The sequence below is a fragment of the Macrotis lagotis genome, chromosome X (genome assembly GCF_037893015.1).
Source record: "Macrotis lagotis isolate mMagLag1 chromosome X, bilby.v1.9.chrom.fasta, whole genome shotgun sequence".
Taxonomy (NCBI): domain Eukaryota; kingdom Metazoa; phylum Chordata; class Mammalia; order Peramelemorphia; family Peramelidae; genus Macrotis; species Macrotis lagotis.
In genome coordinates, this window is record NC_133666.1 from 631513287 (window position 1) to 631533707 (window position 20421).

The 20421-nt window shown below is 36.4% G+C and overlaps 1 protein-coding gene across 1 annotated transcript in view; it reads right to left on the minus strand.

Annotated features, from left to right (window-relative positions):
• The window catches only part of CATSPERD (cation channel sperm associated auxiliary subunit delta), a 144155-nt gene that overhangs the window by 94154 nt on the left and 29580 nt on the right, over positions 1-20421 (minus strand). The window contains exons 4-7 of the mRNA XM_074203880.1: positions 13410-13482; positions 10454-10568; positions 4167-4234; positions 1651-1764 (exon numbers count right to left, since the gene is read on the minus strand). Of these exons, the coding sequence (XP_074059981.1) occupies positions 1651-1764; positions 4167-4234; positions 10454-10568; positions 13410-13482 (370 nt within the window). The remainder of the gene's footprint in view (positions 1-1650; positions 1765-4166; positions 4235-10453; positions 10569-13409; positions 13483-20421) is intronic.

A 20421-nucleotide genomic window follows, 5' to 3' on the forward strand; every position in this document is an offset into this window, starting at 1 on the left:
GGAAGAGAGGAATGGAGAGAGAGAGAGAGAGGAAAGCAGACATGAAGAGTTTCAGCAAATCATTAAAAGGAAACAGAAGGCAGAAGTTCATAAGGAGATATAGACAAACCAAACAGTGCTGAGACAAAAGCCATCTAACCTAATCCTCTCATTTTATAGATGAGGAAATTGAATCTCAGAGAAGGTAATTGAGTTGTTTAAAGTTCATAAATGTAGTGCAGGAGATGGGCTATGAATCCAGATCCCCTAACCAAAGAGAAAGTGATGAATAGTTTAAATTAAATCATTTGATCTCCCAGAGTGGGAGACATCTTTTGTTTACTCATTAATGATTAACTTCCCCAGTTATTTAACATATACATGCAGGGAACTAGGTTTTGAACTGACTAGCCCACCAAGGAAGGGGAGGATTAGCAGTTTGAGCCCTAGCTAAACTTTTGGTAGCAACGTTTCACTACCTTGGGTAAGATAGATGACTACCATATGTTAAATAGCAAGGCAACATGGAAGATGATTTTTTTCTTTTAAGGCTCCTGCTCCACAAAATGCTAAGAGAGATGGAGTAGAGAAGAAATAGAAGGGTCCCTGTACATGCTTTGTGTTGTGTGTCCCAGGATTTTGGACTAAGAGCAATAAACTCACCTCAAAGTAAATTTTTTTTTATGGAATAAAAGGATTCAGATCAAACCGATTAGATGACTAACCCTTAAGATATGAGAAAACTCTAAAAAAAAGTTTCCTCTCTACAACTTAAATCCTTCCCATGCTTGATCATTATCAGGCATTTTTAATATGATTTGTTTTCCTACATTTCCTTCAATGTGTTTTATCTTGATTTTGACTTTTTATTTTTAATAAATCAATTATTGACCCTGAGACCTGTGCATAGTATATTTGTACCTTACTGAAATAGAGAAGGCTAATGGGAATTTAACCAGCTAGGAAGTCTTCTTTCTAGGAAGTCACCTGGGGTTTGATGACCTATTATAAATTTATTAATAATCATAATTCAGATAGCCCTCCAAACTTGGGGCTCTTCATTCATTCATTTTGGCTAGCTCTCTTTCCAGATTTGCTCAGGGTCACATTGCTTATTTGTATGTGTCAAAGGCTTGAACTTGAGTCTTTATGACTTCCTGGCTGCCTCAGACAGCATGGCCCATGAAACTGGAGCAACTCTGTCTGGCCCCTTCCAGATATGTGCTCTGTTATTGTGAAAGGATGAACAATACACTATTTGAACATGGCCAATTCAGGGTGGGAGAGGTAACAGCAAGAAAAAATATTTTTTTCACTGAAAATAAAATTATTAGTGAACTTGTCTTATTCTTCCCAACTAAGCAATAAGCTCTTTAAGGTAAAAGACTGTTGTGTTTTTTTTTTAATACACAATTCCTAATACAGTGCTCCTTGCACATAGTAAAAAAAAAGTCATTAATATTTGTAGAATTAAACTAAGTGGAATTCTCAGTAACATACCATGGGGTGGCTAGAGCACCAGCCCTGGAGTCAGGAGTACCTAAGTTCAAATCTGGCCTCAGAACTTAATAATTACCTAGCTGTGTGGCCCTGGGCAAGCCACTTAACCCCATTTGCCTTGCTAAAAAAAAAAAAAAAAACCTTAAAAGAAAGAAAAGAAATGTAACATACCAGTTGTGGGATGTCTAGTGGTTGGAAATTCATTCCCTTAGTTCTTGATATATAAATCTTGGCCTGCTTTATGGACTTCCCATAGGTATATGCTAAAACAAGATAACTTATAGTCTGAAAAGACAATTTATTTGGAGGAAAATAAGATATGATTATATATTATTAACATTGGGTCATTCTGATGTTTTGTTTCTTTAGGTTATCTCTTCCCAAACCTAGTACTATGTAGATGCCTGCCATAATGCTTCCCAAACAATTTCCTGATGTCACTAATGCCATCACTCCTCTACCCAGAAAGCTTCCCAGGTTTCCCATTGTCTGCTGATAATCTATGAACTTGTGCTTTCGGTATTGTTCTAAGCCCTTCCTATTCTTCTTCATCCTCCAATCTTTCAACTCTTAGACCTTCTTAGACCTTTCTCCTCTATTACCTCCTACTCTTCAATAGAAAGGCACTGGCTTCTATCCTATTCCTGTCACACACTGTCATCCATCTCTGCGATTTTCTCTCTTCACCCCCATCCCTAACTTCCCTGGCTTCCTTCAAATTCTAGCTAAAATTCCAGCTATTAATAAGCAATCTTTTCATGATCTCCTTATTTCTAGCACCTTCTCACTATTAATTTTTTTTCATTTGTATTCTTTATAGTTTGTTTTTATGTAGTTGCTTGCATGTTGTCTTCCCTCTTAGACTAGGAGCTCCTTGAGGGCAGGGACTATCTTTTAACTTCATCTCCTCAGCATTGAGCATCCTTGCTTGATAACCTGACTTCCCAAACTTATCTCCAACACTTTGGACAACTCTCAGTTCCCTTTAAATTCCATCAAACTTTAGACCTTGGATGGCATCTCTACCTTTGCTTTATGCCAGAATCTTTATCTTAGGTACTAGTGAATCAAAAGGTACTCCTCCCACAAGGGGCTGACTTTCTACTGAGGTGTAAAACCATGACCCCATCAAGGAGATACAAGATCATTTGAGGAGGGAAGGAACACTAAAAGCTAGGGGATGGATTTAATCAAATGACTGACTCTTGAAGGAAGAGAAGGTTTCTTGGCAGGGAAGGAGGCTCCTTGAAGTAGGGAAAGGGGTGATAGATGGAAAAAAAGGGGGGAAAGGGGGTGGAAACAAGTATTTCTTGAGTGTATATTATATGCTGGCCACTTTAGCAATATAAGCACTTTATCAATATCATCTCATTTGATCCTTACAGCAATCTTGTGGTTATTAATCCTCACTTTACACTGAGGCAGATAGAAGTGAAGTGACCTTCCCAGGGTCTCACAAAGCCATCAAGTCTAGGGCTGAAATTGAACTTGGGTCTTCCTGACTCTAGGGCCCTTGATGTATCCATAGAGCCAGTAAACTGTGTGGGAAACAGCAGCAGCAAATAGACCACTTTAACTGGAATTAAGAGCACATTCAGGAGGATAGTTATTACCCATTTTAGAGATCAGGATCCTGAGACTCAGACCTTGTTAAGCAGCTTATCTAGGGCCACAGGGCTAGTTAGCCTCAGAGACAGGACTTGTTTGTTTTTTTAGGTTTTTTACAAGGCTATGAGGTTAAGTGGCTTGCCCAAGGCCACACAGCTAGGTAATTATTAAGTGTCTGAGTCAGGATTTGAACTCAGGTACTCCTGACTCCAGGGCTGATGCTCTATCCACTGCCACCTTAGCTGCCCCTGATAATGTTAACTTCTGCCCTAAAGGTCAAGTTGAATCTTACACCACAGGCACCGCCTTACTGGCAGGCATTGAAAATTTTTGAGCAAGAGGGTAATATAGTCTACTCTATCGAGGACTAGTTTGTCAGCTGTGCAAAGGATAGACTGGAGAAGGGAAAGGACTGCAAGCAGTTTAGAGTCACAGTTCAGGGGATTTACCAAGAGAGGATGATGGCCATGGATGTGAGGGAAGAGCAGGAGCCTGCTGGCAGAGAAGAGGAAAGTGAGGAGGTAGGCAAGACAGCTCAAGTCCCTGCCTTTCTTCAAGGTCCAAGCCCTCCAGGAAGCTTCTGTACTAATCCCTTCCCCATCACCAGTGGTAGCCATGGCATTACAGAATCTCAGAGTTGGAAGCAACCAATTCAACCTGAGACTAAACAGGAAGTCCATCTGGAATATCACTAAGAAGTGATCATTTCATCTACACTTGAAAAATCATTTCATGATGAAGAAACCCATCCAATACCCCCCATTCCACATTTCAACTCTTGTTTTCCTCAAATTCCCCAGAGAGTGTGGTCCCTCTCTCCTCAAACTTCCTCTAGTACTTTGTCTAGAGATCTCCTTTGCTTTGAGTCCCACAGGGATCTCTTCAAAGGTTTCCCCTCCTGTTCCACTGTACCAATCTTGAAAACAAAGCCTATTTTCTCTCTATCCTTGCTCTATCCTGAATTCTTGAACAGAGAGATATCTTTATTTTCTGAATGAATAAACTAAAGGATGATCTGTGGCTAGGTTAATTTGGTTGGCTAGTCTCATACTAATGAAGAATTAAGTCATTGTACTTACTAAGCAAGAGTAATCATTACCATAGCAACAGTATTCTGCATAAATATTTGTAAGGTACTCGTCTACCTCTGAAAGAGAAAGATGACATAAAGTATGAGGATAAGTCCCTGGAATTTTTAAGGTTGTAAACAGAACACCAATATATTTCTTATATTTATAACAGTCTTACCAATAACCTCTTTAACTGTGTAACCTTGGGTGAGTCACCTAACTTCATTGCCTTGCAAAAACAAAAAAAAAATGGAAAGGCTATTTCAACAGGAAGGTATCAAATGAGATTAGATAAAACTTAATCCCTATCCTCAAGGTGCTCATGATTGAATGGAAAGAGTAGACATATTAAAATAATTATGATAAAAAATTATACATGATAATTACATAAGTGCATGTAAGACTCAAGGCAAGGTCTATAACAGTTTCCAGGGGGTTACTATTGATTATAAAATATTTCAATAAAATTTTATTGGGGAAAAATGGCATTTGACTTGAATCTTAAAGGATAATTAGGATAGGCAAATCAAACAGAAAAGGAACAGACACCTAGTACCCTTCTCCCTCTCCTTTTTTTTTAATCATGGATCAATCAACCAAACAAGGATTTTCTTGTCCTCTACCCTGGTGCGGTGTATAAGGATAAGCACGATATTAAACAAAGTATTTTTCCCTTCAAATAGTCTGCATTCTATCTAAGGGAAGACAAAATTAATCCACATGGAACAACAAAAGAACAAGTAAATGCTAAACTCCAATCAGCCCCCTCTGACTGTTATAACTTCTTGATCTTCCCTAAGTCCCTTAAATGTTCTGGGTCTTGATTTCTAAAGCAGTGCTTCAATTAGGAATGTATAAAAAGCAAGGGATTTTTGTGACTTTGTCTTGCTTTATTCATCAGTAAATAGCTCAAAGACAGTGAAATGGTGGGAGAGGCTTGGGAGAATAAGATTGGTGATGGGGGGGACAGGTGATTCAAAAGAAGAGGACAGGGGCAGCTAGATGGAGCAGTGGATAGAGCACTGGTCCTGGAGTCAGGAATACCTGAGTTCAAATCTGGCCTCAGACACTTAATAATTGCCTAGCTGTGTGGCTTTGGGAAAGCCACTTAACCCCATTGCCTTGAAAAACCTTAAAAAAAAAGAGGACAGTATCAAGTTGAAATAGTTGAGTTGTCAAGATGGGCAAGCAGGCATCAAGTATTTATTAAAAATTTACTTCAGTGTGACCTTGGGCAAGTCACAACCCCATTGCCTTTAATAAAATAAAATAAAGTAAAATAAATTTACTTCAGGCTAGGTCTAAAGTGTTACAGATGCATACACAAGCTAAAACAGACAATTCCTACTTTCAAGGAGCTTCCATTCTCTAATTTCTTCTTGACCTTTCTGCACCCTTTGACATTATCCATCACCTTCATCCCCCTAGGTTTTCCTGACACTGCTTTCTCCTGGTTCTCCTCCTACCTATCTCATCACCCTTTTGTCAGGACCCTTTGAGTCTACATCTAGATTTTGCTCACTAACCATGGGTATCCCCCCCAAAGCTTGGTCAGGACCCTCTTTTCTTTTCTCTTTTTTTACTTAGTAAACTCATCAGGTCCCATGAATTCAATTACCTTATCTGTGCAGATGATTCTTCATTCTGTTTATCCAGTCCTATATTTGACCTCCAGTATATCTCTAAATGCCTTTTAGATATCTTCAACTGGATATCTTCAAAATGTCCCAAACTGAACTCATCATTTCCTCCAAGCTCTCTGCTATTACTGCTAAAGGCACCACCATTATTACCAGGTCTCCCAGGTTCTGAATTTGGATGTCATCCCTAACTCATTTCTTGCCTATCATAATCAGTTTGTTGCCAGTGCCAGTTTAGTTTGTCTTCACAATATTTCTTACATAAGTTCCTTTTCTATGACCCTGCTACTTGTCTGGTCCAGTCCTTTACCACCTCACCCCAGATTACGACAATAGCCTTCTGGTTGGTTACTCTGTCTCTAGTCTCTCTCCACTCCTGTCTATCTTCCTTTCACTTGCCAAAGTGATTTTCCTAAAGGGCAGGTCCAACTAAGTCATACACCAGCCCCCACCCCTCTGTGCTCAAACTCTGCTTCCTCATCACCTTCAGGATTAAATATAAAATATGCTCTTTTATTTTTGGAGCCCTTCATGACATGGACAATCTACCTTTCAGTTTTCTTATACTTTGCCTTTCACTATCCACGACATCTTACTCTTTTACTGTTCCTTGCAAAAGATGCTTCATCTCAAAACTCCAGTGAATCCCTCATATCTGGTAAATTCTCTCTCATCTGCTTTCCTGGCTTTTCTGACTTTCTTCAGGTCCCAGTTAATATCCTTCCTTCTACAAAAAGATTTTTCCAATCTCTCTTAATTCTAGCTCCTTCCCTCTGTTATTTCCATTTTATCCTGTATAAACTTGCTCATACATAGTTGTTTGAATGTTGTCTCTCCTATTAATCTCTCAGCTCCTTGATAGCAGGGATTAATTTTTTTTGCCTTTGTATCCCCAGGTTCTCTTAGCACACTATCTATTTCATCTCTTCAAACTATCAAAATACATTAAAATCTATCCCCAGATCCCTTGATTGTCTTCTTCTGTGATCCTTAAAATCATTCAAATTCTGAAGATACCTTTGACTCTTTTCTCCTGGTAAATGTTAAGGTGTTAGCCCTTTATCAATATATAGAGCTTTCCTGTTGCTCAAATATATTTCCCTTTCTAGATTTCCTTTAATACTTAGGTTTGAATTTCAAAGTTCCTATTCAGTTATTGTCATTTTCAAATAGGAATGCTTGAAAATCTTCTATTAAAGATCCATTTCCCAATCTTACAGAGCAGATTATCCTTGGCTATATTTATCTCTTGCCTTTTAGAATATTGTATTCCAAACTAATGTAGTTACTTACAGATTTTATATAATTCTAACTTCTTTTTTGGGGGGATACTTGAGCTCTTTCTAGCATCTTGCAGTTTTTTCTTTGAACCAGAAGCTCTGGATTTTGGTAATGTTTTTCCCTGAGAATTTTTGATTGTGTGTTTCAGGAAGTGGCTGGTGAATTCTTTCTATTTTCAGTTTACCCTCTTGTTCTAACAGATTCAGTTAATTTCTATTTATAATTTCTTAAAATATTTTATTCACATTTTTTGTTTGGTCATGACTTTCAGGAAGTCTGATGATTCTTATTTTCTAGAAACTGTTTTGGGTTGAAGATGTTTTACAATTTTTCCTGTGTTTTCCTATTTCTATATCTTGTTCTAAAGTTCTAAAATCTTTTCTAAACCTATTCCAATTTTCATGAGTTAGGATAAAGTTTTTCTCTTTTCTAAGTAATTTATTCTCCTTCCAATTTTTCACTCTAAAGCTCCTTGTTCACTTATAAATTCACTTAATTACTTCTTCCTTCATTTCTTCCAGATACTCTGATAGCCTTTGTGGCAAAATTATTTTTTCTGAGACTCTGCTTGTAGTTGTGAAATTGCTCTCCTCTTTTGGGTTTAGCTCTTGAGCACTTTTTTATTCCATAATATTTCTTCAGGGTTCAGTGTCTTCTTTTGTTACTCACCTTTAGTCCCTCATATTGTTTGGGGATTTGTTCCAAGGCCATGGTCATCTTTCTACAATCTGGAGTGAGCCTTGTTTGTTACCTTGACTTCTTGATTTCCTCTCTCTGGCTTGTCTATACTGACAGGTTTCAGGAACCCATCCTAGATCACTCTGTTCTTTATGGCTCTTTAGACCATCTCAGGTCAAGGTGCTGTGGATTCGCTGGAGCTTCCCAGTCAGTGTGCTAAGGGTTTTCAGTTCCATCAGATTGCTATAGATATCTGATCTCCTGAATCTTGCTATACCTTCCTTCAAAGAAGTCTGACCCGCAATCATTAACCTTGCAGATGGACTCAGGTAGCAAGTCAGATTGTTATAGATTTCTGACTCTTGAATCTTCTCAATCCGAATGTATGACTCCTTTGACTCTCTGAAACAAAGTGCTTAAATTTTCAAGGACTAAGTACTGGCTAAACATCTGGTTTGTTTATCTAAGCTTAACAACTTCCCTGAAGGAAGGTAATCTTTTTTGTTTGTTTGTGTATGGTCTTGTTGAGGGTGCTTGCTGTTATTTCTCCTTGGATTTCTTGATTATTATTGGTGTAGTGGTTTTTTTTTTTTAGATTTTTGATGAAATATATATTGGAGACTTTAGTTTCTAGAAAACATTTCATACCACTGAAATTCTTCACATTTTGATATCTTTTCCTCCCCTGAGATATCTTATAAAATTATTTTTTTATGAATCCAGTTTTACAATATACATACTTCTTCAAGTTGATCTGCTCTTATTAACTATGCCATTCTAAATGCCATTCATATAATACGTTAGGGACTGAGAAGCAAGGGTGATCCAAGTGTAATGGTTTTTCTGTCACCATTGATGAAAATAAGTTGTTACAGATTTAAAATCCCCCCCCAATGCTTTTGGAATAATGTGGTTTCATAGGATGATAAATCTATGGGAGATTATATCGTTACTGTCACAAAAACTAATTTCAAGGTATAGGAAATACAAAATCCTGTTTTGTTGTTTGTTGATGGGGGGAGGGGTTAAAATCCTGCATTTGACAGAATAAAACACATCCTTAAAGGTTCTCTTCCATCAAAAAGTTTCTCATGTTAAAATCATGTAACGTTCTCTGAAAAGGCAATCACTTGAACAAATGACCTTTTAATTAATCATTTTAATCAAGGTAACATAAAAGAAATGTATGTTCTTTAGAAGTATCTGCCAGTGTCATAGAAGATGTCTTCTATGTTCAAGTAGAAGAATTTTCTTTAGATGAAAGATCTACATGTTCCTGCTTAAAGATGCTGAGTGCCCAAAATGTTACAGTCTCCTAAGTAAGATTCATAATTATTCAATGAATATCATTCTGATAATCCATATAGTACATAGAAATGGATGAAAAATGCCTATTGTTTAGAATATGACATTTAGTTGGGTAGGCAATCCATTAAGTTAGAGGCAAATCCTACACATAGACAATGAATTGGGCACAAAATTGAAGAGAATGACAGTAAGCATCTGAAATTTTACACAATCCCTTCCCAAGGAGCTTCCTGGTACAAAGACCTATACATTCAACATAAATATCCTCCTAAATTCTTTGTGAATGGGACAAAGTCTGAGATTTCTTCAGTAGAATATTATAGATTAGAAATAGTTAAAGCTGTGTGTTATGTCCCTTCTGCCCCTCCTCCCCTGACAAGCAATTTTATTTTACCTTGACCAGAATGTAAAGAGTAAACTGACCCTGTCTTATCTGGACAAGTCCAGATGGTTCTACATTTCTTGTCCTGGAGGGCGGAGAACCTGTCTCTGTTTGATTTATGTGCTTATTCCTTAGAGTAATTTACCAGTATAGAATGTGAAGACCACATTCCTCACTAAGGAAGATGGGTCAATGGTGTGGGGGATCTCGCTTGTATAAATGGATCTTGTATTTCCTGCTTTTTACCCCATTTCTCTCTCCATGTTTAAGACAGAGCAAGGGGGTCCAATTCTCAAGAATTGAATAAGACTTTTCTCTTCACACCTTGAGAAATCTTGGAGTTTTATTTAATTGGGTAAACTCATCCCACACATTTGCCACCATAAGGTAAGCTGCTATGAATATTCTTTTTATTTTAGTTTTTGGTTTTATTTTTTTTTGCAAGGCAATAAATAGGGTTAAGTGATTTGCCTAAGGCCACACAGGTAGGTAATTATTAAGTGTCTGAGGCTGGATTTGAACTCAGGTACTCCTGACTCCAGGGCTGGTGCCATATCCACTGTGCCACCTAGCCACCCCCTGAATATTCTTGTGTTATGTAGGTCCTTTTCCTTAGATCTCTCTGGGATATAGACCAATTAGTAGTATTGCTGGGTCAAAGAGTATTCTCTTTGGATATGGTTATAAGTTGTTCTCTGGAATGGCTGAACTAGTTCAGAATTCTACTAGCAATGCATTGTCTCTTTATTTCCATGTCTCCCCTGGCATTTGTCATTTTCCTTTTTGGTCACACTGGCCAATCTGATGAGTGTGAAATGGTACCTCGGAGTTTTTTAAACTTGCATTTCTCCAATCATTGAGTTAGAAAATTTTTTCATCTGATAATTGATAGCTTTGATTTACTAAAACAAGAGGAACAAAGTAATTTAATCCTACAAAATGAACAAAACTTCCCAGTTTTAAAATCGGATGAGTTAAATGAATGTAAGAAGGTAAAAAACACATACGTAAAAGAGATTTCCATAAATTATCTGCAAATTCATAACAGTAGATATTTCCATTTATTGCCAACAATAGATTTGAAGAGGAATAAACAGCTGATGTTACGATTGGAATTCCAACCTAATAAAGATAATGCATATTAGTCATACTAATAATTATGAAAGCAGTTCTAGACATATGTTCATGACTATCATGACCAATCATATTTGAAAAGAAAGCTTCAGTTCAAATACTAGGTCTAGGAATTTTTATCTACATAATCTTAGAAACATCACTTAACTTTATTTGGACCTCAGTTTCCTCATCTGTAAAATAAGGAGAAAAGATTAACCAATCTTTAATGTCCCTTTCAGTTCTATATTCCATGGTTAATGACCTAGATTTGGGAGTATATCCAAGGCAAAAGGCTGTCTCCCTGAAGCACAACTCCTTACCACATTCTGCTCTGCTGCTGATGCTGCTCTATCCTCCTTTCAGAGAGTATGCCCAGGAAGAGTTCTTATCTTCCACCTGTATCATCTCTACTCTCTCACTCATCTCCAGTCTCTCCCTGCTTACCTGGCATCCCTTCCCCCTACCAACATAGTCATGTCTCCCTCATCCTCAAAAACAAAAAAATAAAAAACCCTCATGTTATTCATTCATCCCTGCTAGCTATCTTGTTATTCTCTCCTTCCTTTTCTGGCTAAACTACTAGAGAAAGCTTTCTATAACTGATGCCTCTATTTCCTTTAAGTCTTTGCAACCTCACTACTCAACTGAAAATGACCTCTTCAAAGTTACCCATGTTCCCTTATTGATCCTAATGGTCTTTTCACAGTAATCAGCCTTCTTGCTCTCTTCTGGAACATCATATTCCAAGTTCTTCATTGATTTAGAGTAGCAACTGTTAAAGCACAATCTTGCCTACATGAACTGATGCTGAGTGAAGTAAGGAGAATCAGAGGAACATTGTACATGGTAACAGCAACATTATGTGGTGATCAACTCTGATAGATTTAGCTCCTCTCAACAATGATCCAAGACAATGTCAAAAGACTTTTTTTTTTTAGGTTTTTGCAAGGCAAATGGGGTTAAGTGGCTTGCCCAAGGCCACACAGCTAGGTAATTATTAAGTGTCTGAGACCGGATTTGAACCCAGGTACTCCTGACTCCAGGGCTGGTGCTTTTATCCACTGTGCCACCTAGCTGCCCCCCCCCCAAAAGACTCTTGATGGAAAATGCTATCCACATCCAGAGAAAGATCAATGTATACTATTTTCACTTTTTTGTTTTTTTTCTTTCCTTTGGCTTTCTCCTTTTATTCTGATTCTAACTAATTCAACATGAATAATGTGGAAATGTTCACTATGATTGTACATGTATAACCCTTATCAGATTGCTTACTTTGAGGAAGGGAGAAAAAATTTAGATCTCAAAATCTTATAAAAGCCATCTTTACATGTGATTGGAAAAAATAAAATACTATTAAGTGGGAGGGGAAACTAGGTTGTTCTTAACATAATATTGCTGTTACTATATACAATGTTCTCTTGGTTTGGCTCTTTTCACTCTTCATTATTTCATGCAATCAGGAAACCCTTGATATTCCAGCTTCCCCTGTGGGTCCAAAATGTTTAAAGACAGTGTTTTTTCTTTCCACATGTGTGGAATTAGTCCTGAAGACAGTATGGAACTGCTCATGTTGAAGAAAGTAGGCAGCTAGGTAGTGCAATTAAGAGAGTGCTGGGCCTGAATTCAGAAAGACTCACGTTCAAATTCTCAGACACTTGTTAACTGTGTGATCCTGAGCAAATCTTTTAGTCTCTGTTTGCTTCAGTTTCATCAACATTAACAAGGAGATAATAGTAGCATCTATTCTCCTAGAAGACCAAATAAGATAGTCATTGTAAGGCATTTGGCATTGTGCCTAATAGGTACTTAATGCTTGTTAAGAAAAAAGTAAGAGGGCAGCTAGGTGACCCAGTAGATAGAGTACTGGCCCCAGAGTCAGGAGGACCTGAGTTCAAATGTGGCCTCAGATGCTTAGTAATTACCAAGCTGTGGGACCATGGGCAAGTCACTTAAAAACCCCACTGCCTTGCAAAAAACAAAGATTAAAAAAAAAGTGTCATTTCTCATTTTCAAAGTTCTAGGATCAATACCTCTCCCTTGATAGAGTCACACAGTGTTGTCACAACATTCTTCCTACCCACTAAAGCTTGGCTAGAAAACCAGGTTATAAAAAGAAATTGTAGAAAATATCACTGCACATTGCAAAAATTTAGCACATAATGAAAACATAGAAAGTCACAGCCAAGTGACCAGAATTATGCACCAGAATCTTGTTAAAAAAGAAAAGGAAACCCCCCCCACAACCCAACAATAAATCTCTGTAATGCAAACCCCAAAATATATTCAAGAATTCTACAAATAAACTGCAGTAGAACCAGAGTACTGGAACAGCCACATGATAGCCACAAAGTTATAAACAATGATCTTAAAAGATGTAGCCAGCCATACTGAACATTCATAATTTCCAAGTGATATAAAATGGAAAGTTTTCAAAATATAGACAGTTATGGAGGATGTTAAAATTATGGAAACAGGAAGAAGTACATATGATCCTCATCATTTTATCTTCTAGGAGAGTTGTCCATAAGTAAAGACTTAGAAGAGAATACATATAATAATTTTATATAATAATCGATATTATATTAATTATATCAATTATATTATTATATTATTATGTTGATTATATTGATTGATTAGTCAATATAATATTAATAATATTATATTATATATAAACATGAAAGAACAATTAGAAGATAGCAACTTGGCCTAACATTATTTCTGAGTTCAACTGAACAAAAAGTGAGAAGAAGAATATTTACAAGGATATAGGTTTTCTGTTTTGCAAAGCATTTTTTTCTTACAACAATGCTATTAGTTTTCCTCCAGATTGTTAAATAAAAATATTACCTTAAAGGACTTGGGAATGTTAAGTGGAATTAGGCTTCTCTGAAAATTATCTGTGGATAAAAAAAGTTGCTTTCTGAAAGAAACAATAAATGAGATAAATCAAGATATTTTCAGCAAAAAAAAGTAATTGAAATACTAGAATGAGATACTTTTTAAAACTAGGGAAAGCATCTGGTCTTTTAAAAATTAGGAGTTTTTGCTGTACACCCTAACAGCAACATAGGGGTGATGATTAACCTTGATGGACACGCTTATTTCATCAGTGCAACCATCAGGGACAATTTGGGGCTGTCTGCAATGGAAAATACCATCTGTATCCAGAAAAAGAACTGTGGAGTTTGAACAAAGTTCAAGGACTATTCCCTTTAATTTAGAAAATAAAACTGATATCTTATTGTTTGATCTTGTTATCTCTTATACTTTATGTTTCTTCTTTAAGGATATGATTTCTCTCTCATCATACTCAATTTGGATCAATGTACAACATGGAAACAATGTAAAGACTGACAAATTACTTTCTGTGGGGGGAAGGGCAGTAAGATTGGGGGAAAAACTGTAAAACTCAAAATAAATAAAATGTTTAAAAAATTAGAGGAGTTTTTTAAAAATGGTTTTGGTTTTCATATCACAGAAGTCTGTCAATATTCCCTACCACCTTCACTCAATGAACCCTTTCCTGTAAATTAAGTAAACACAACCAATGAAGTGACTACATTTTACCATGAATTAACATTTTGTCCTATAGTTCCCATTTCTGTATTGAAAGGAGAAGGGCATGATTCTTCATCTTTTTTTTTTTTTGGAGTCAAGATTGGACATTACTATCACTCAATATTTGGCTTTGTTTTAATGGAATCAAGAGGATTTTCTTTTTTAAATTTGAGTAAAATCCTGAAAATTTTAGAACATTGGCTTCCTGACCTAACATTTCCATTTTGGTCACAGTCTTTCAAATTCACCAATAGAATATTATGATAAATGGTATGGGGACTGGAAGAAACCATATGCCCTGGGTAAGTCAATAACATAATGGGCAAGTTACTTTATCTTTGTTTGACTCATTTATAAAATAGGGATGAAAATAATTCTACCTCTCTCTCAGAGTTATTTTGAGGATCAAATGAGATAAAAATTGCAAATGATTAGCCCACTGCCTGATACATAACAAATGCTGTATAAATGTTAGCTCATTTTGATTTTACTAACAAAAAAATTATCTCTAGATACCTGACTACAAAAAGACTTTCATATATAAACTATTAGAGTACTGAGGTAGAATTTTCCTCACCTATAAAAAGAAGAAACTGGACTACTCTAGCAGCAACAGCTACCAGTACAAGAACAATCAGACAGAGATGGAGAACTAGACATTGTCTCTGATTCTCCACAACCTTTTAAACCTCTCTAAAGCAGAAATGTGTGGAAATCTGGTCAAAATCATAGTGAAGAGGAAAACAACGAGGAATTAAGGTCAGAACTTGTTTACAGCCTGTCTACAGGTGAATCAATGTATTTTTGTGGGACTACATTACAATATAGGAGTGTTCATGAAAGGAGAGGAAGGGAGTATGGGACATGCTAGAGTCCAGTTGAAGTCTAGCAATGAAGATAAGATGATTCTTGAGGTACCAGGAAGAGAAGAGTCTTCAGAGGAGTAGACAGTGGTAATAGAAATGAAAAGTGAGGAGAAGAAAGAAGACCTTTACTTTAGAGATAGGAGGGTGGCAATGATGAATACACCTATGGGTGAAGAGAGATGAGGGATTTATATTGAGTGTAGCTTGGAAGATTTAGTTCTTGAAAAGTCTCTTTATCCTACATTGATGGTGGGTAGGAGAAGGCAGGTAGGGGGAGTTAGAACTCCTTGGGGAAATTGGAACATGATGGGGAATGGTAGAGCATGGACCCAGGGAATAGATTTGAGGCAAATAATCAGGGGAGGATACAGATCAGAGGTGGGCTGAATAATCAAGGTTATGGTAGTGAAAAAGGCACTTGCTGTGGTACAGTATCCTCTCTGATATCTGTAAAAATTGACATTGTTCTGGAAGTGAGACAGTGGGAAAGGGAAAGAAATGGAGCAAGATGTACAAGGCAGTAGTAGAAACCTCTTGCAGGAGAGAGTTAACTTGGGAGTCTTGATTACATGAGGAATACAGAAAAAAAGGTGGAAAATCCTTTTCAGGAATGGATGCAAAAAAAGATATTTAAAAAACTAATTTGAGGGCAAGAAAAAAAAGGAGGAAATCTATTTGACTAAGAGTAAAAAAAGCAAGGGGGGGGTTGGGGGAGTGATATTTGCCTTTCATTCATGAAAAAGACTCTGACATCAGGGAGGTAAAGACATGACAATCACATGAATTTGATTTGAGTGAGGGGATACTGTGCTAAGTCACCAGCCTCACTTTCTCCTCTGGAACCATCTGGGTCCAGTGGCCAGATATGAATCAAGATGACTGGAGCTGACCCCAGATGTAAGGCAATTAGGGTTAAATGATATACCCAAAGTCACACAGCCATATCTGAGACTGGGTTTGAGCTCCTGTCCACCTGACTTCAAGGCCAGTATTCTGTCCACTGTGCTACCTAGCTGCCCTAGGGAACGTGGGGAGAGGAAAATTACATAATCACATAAAAGCAGGAAAGAAAAAGGAACTAATAAGCAAAACCCTGATAGAAAAGGGGTTACAAACAAGAACAATTTTTGCAAAACTGACCACCTATATTAGGGCACAGAGAGATACCTGAAAACAAATGAAAAAAAAGAAGAAATAATCAGGCAATGGGGTTAAGTGGCTTGCCCAAGGCCACACAGCTAGGTAATTATTAAGCGTCTGAGGCCGGATTTGAACTCAGGTACTCCTGACTCCAGGGCTGCCCCAATACACTTTACAGACCATAGCATGCAATAAAAATAGCAACTGGTTATGGGATCACAAACAAAAGATAAAGACCCACATGGAGACTTAACAATGAAATCCTAAATAATAAAGAACAAGTAACAGAAACAATTAAATAGGGGACAGAGCCAAGGTGACTGAAAGAAGCCAGGATTTTTCCCTAAGCTCTCCTGGGTTTCCCTGAGAAACAACATTAATCAAGAAACAATAACCATGTAAAAGAAATGATAGGGCAGCTGGATGACACAGTGGATAGAGTGCTGGCCCTAAATTCAGTAGAACCTGAATTAAAATTTGGCTTCTGATACTTAATTGCTATGTAAAGTGGACAAAACACTTAATCCTATTTGTTTCAGTTTCCTCATTTATAAAATGAGCTGGAGAAGGAAAGGGCAATCCATTCCAGTACCTTTGCCAAGAAAACTCCAAATATAATCACCAAGAGTTGGACATGAGAAAAGAAAGGGAGAAAGGAAGGAAGGAAGGAAGGAGGGAAGGAGAGAAGGAAGGAAGGTAGAAAGGAGGGAGGAATGAAGAAAGGAAGATAATGGTAAAACAACATATCAAAATTTCTGAAACAGCAGTTCTTGGGATGAAAATCACCTTCTTACATACATACAATAACTATAAAAAAGAGAGGATTAATGAACTGAATATGCATTTAAAAATTAGAATGCCAACAAATAAAATAATCACAAAAGAGAAGAATTAAAAATTAGAGGAGAAATAGATAAATTGGAAATAAAAATCCATTAAAATGATAAAACTAGGGGCAGCTAGGTGGTGCAGTGGATAAAGCACTGGCCCTGGAGTCAGGAGTACCTGGGTTCAAATCCGGTCTCAGATGCTTAATAATTACCTAGCTGTGTGGCCTTGGGCAAGCCACTTAACCCCTTTTGCCTTGCAAAAGCCTAAAAAAAAAATGATAAAACTAAAAGCTGACACTCTGAAGACTAATAAAACTGAAAAACTCTTAGCTAATCTGATTTAACAAAAAAGAACATAAAAATCACTAAACCAACAACTGAACAAAGAGAAGAGATAAAAAGAAAAATCTTAATCTCATTGAAAAAGGAATGGCTTTAGTTCCATTATTATCCTTTGACTATGACCCCAGATCTCCTCTATTCCCATGGTAGTTATCAATGGTTGGGTTCTTTCTCTTTTGTTTACTCAACTTTAGTTTTTATTTTGTTTTTAGCAGTTATTAATATATCAAGTTCTAGACCCAAGTTGTAGGGAATGATGGCCCAAGTTTCACATTCTCATTATTATTTTTTGAGTTATATCCAAATTGAGCTTCACTGTCAGCTTCCACTGGGCTGGTAATGAAGGACCTTGCTGCTCAAGGTCCTTGGTGAACTGACTGTGGCACCCGACTTGGATTCTTGGACTTATAATGAACAAATTTCCCAGTTGTTTTCTTTCTAATTTTAATTGTATTTGTAATTTAAAAATTATCCACTTTATCGTTTATAACAATCACTGTTTAAAAATTTTCTTCAAAGTTGTGAAAGGTATTGTCTTCTCTTTCCCTAATTTGTTGATGTCATTGTGTGTATATATGTGTGTGTGTTAACAGACTGTCATTATTCCAACAATTGTTATTCTTAGGTTTATCAAACTCTACAGTACTATGTTTGATTGCCTCTGGGCCTGATATGTCTCATTCATTAAGCAATTTTTTTCTGATTTTTAAACTAATAATAAATATTTTTGATGCTCATTGCATTGTAATCTAAGTTTGAGATCTGGTATGCTACCTTTCTTCATTCCTGCTTCTTTTTACCTTAGAGAGGTTTTTTTTTTCCCCTTACATGTAAATTTTTAGTTTTTGTCTGGTTCTATAAAAGAATCTCTACTTGGGGAACAGGGGGAAGAGAGAGAAAAGTATTTGGTAGCATCTGAACTCAACTCATTAATACAAGTACAAGTTGGGGCAAAAGTCAGAATGCTAAAACATTTAATCCTGTGATTTAAAATTTTTTTGCTTCAAATATGGTTTATTATATTAATAATTTTCCTGATATTGAACCAATCCTGACTTGCTCATATAAATCTAACCTGACCACATTGTGTAATTTTAAAAACATTTAAAAATATTTAAATTTAAAAATATTTAAAAATATATTGTTGTCACTTCTAATATTTTACTCAATGGTTTTAAATTGCCATTCGTTAGATACACTAAAGTTTTGATGCCATTGTTTTTTCCCTGATTTGAGTTTCTGAACCATATTTGTCTCACAGAAGGAGTTTGGTATAATGCCTTCTTTCATCATTTGTATAAATAATTTATTTCAGGGCTGATCAATCAAAATATGGCCTGTGGATTGCTTGCAGCCTGCTGTGGGTTTTAATTTTCACAAGCAAAAAATAAAATAATTTGCATGGAATGAGTATTAGATTTTTTAAATTTCATCACTAATAATCTCATTGATGTTAAATTTTCTTTGACATTTTTAAGCAGTTATGGAGGGAACGTATTGCATGGAATTTTCAATAAATCTAGGGGATACATTCTGTCTGTATCATGCAGAAAAGTATGCACTTACTTTTTTATACCACTGTATTATCTCTGTTTTGTGTTTGATTTCATGCTTCACCTGTCATATTGATGATGTGCACTCCCCCACTTTCTAAGAAGTTAAAAGTACCATGACTTTTCTTAGTGCTTGCTAAACCTAACTCAAGTAAGACTATAAATTAACTATTATATTAGTCTACTGTATTTTTTATTCTGGGTACAACCCTTGAATAATTATTTTATTTTAATACAGCCCTAAGATAACCTAAGGTTGTACATCCTTGATTTATTTGATAAGGAAATTAATAATTTTTTTAATTTGGTAGAATTCCTTTCTGAATCCATCTGCACATAGGATTTTCCCTGCCCTCTTTGGGAATTCATTTATATCCTTTTTTCTCTGAGATAAGATCAAATTTTCTATTTCTTAGTCTATTAAACTGGATAGTTTATATTTTTATAAATCTTCCCCCCAAGTTACCGATTTTATTGGCATTGTTGCTGCTGTCCAATGATTTCAATCATGCCGGATTCTTTGTGACCCCATTTGGAGTTTTCTTGGCAGGATGATACTATAGACTGAGCCCAATGGTCCCCAAAAGCCTTTTGGCTATAGGACACTAGCCTGTAAGCATCCTCTAAGCACTGTAGTCTGAGTCTAACTGCTGGAGAAAGGTTCTAAGCAAAATTCAGCCTGAAAAATCCCTTCATATTATGGTAGGAGCCTAGTGCAGGAGTAGTCTTTGAGCCCAAAAGTAGGGAAGAAAGATCCCAAGCAGAGTCTATAGCAGGGGGAAGTACTCTTATGAATCCTCTGGTAAAAGGGAACCCCACCCCCATCAGAGCCTAGAGCATTGATTTTCTAGAAGGAGGGAGCTAATCTAAGACACTGTACTAAGTACCAGGCAGACTCTGCCCACTCCATTCAATTATATAGTTTGACCCAACCACAGGCCTCCCATTCTAAAGACAAACTAAATGAAGGGCTCAAGAAAAAACCCCCAAAACAATTAAGAAATTCCTTAGTTTGGAGATATACCCAGGAGATAAACCCTTGAAGAGGATAGAAACTCTACAAGAAAGCATGTCCTGGGTACTGGAACTGCAGTAGTACCTGGCAGAAATTAAACAAGCTACAAAGAATGGAAAAGCTGGGAAAAGAATGGTAAGGAAAATGGCGCCTGGACTAGAGAGTGGAAAGTCATTCACTCAAGACCTGAATGGCTTGAAAGTTGGAATGGTCCAGACATAAAACAGTAAAATATTACAAGTGAAATAATACAACAAGAAATATTAAAACAAAGCCAAAAGATTTTAAAAAACAAAAACTTAAGAAATATAATTTCAAAAATAACTGACCAGGAAAACAGGTCAAGGAGAGATCATCCAATCATGTCAATAATATCTAAAATAAAAATCATTTGATTATATAGATTTTAAAAAGACTTTTCAGAAAATTCAAAAGCTTTTTCAATCAAAAATTTTGGAAAATATATTAATAAACAAAACTTTTCTTAATTTAGTAAATAATATATTAAATCCAAGATCAAATATTGTATGAAATAGAGAAAAGTTAGAAGCCTTT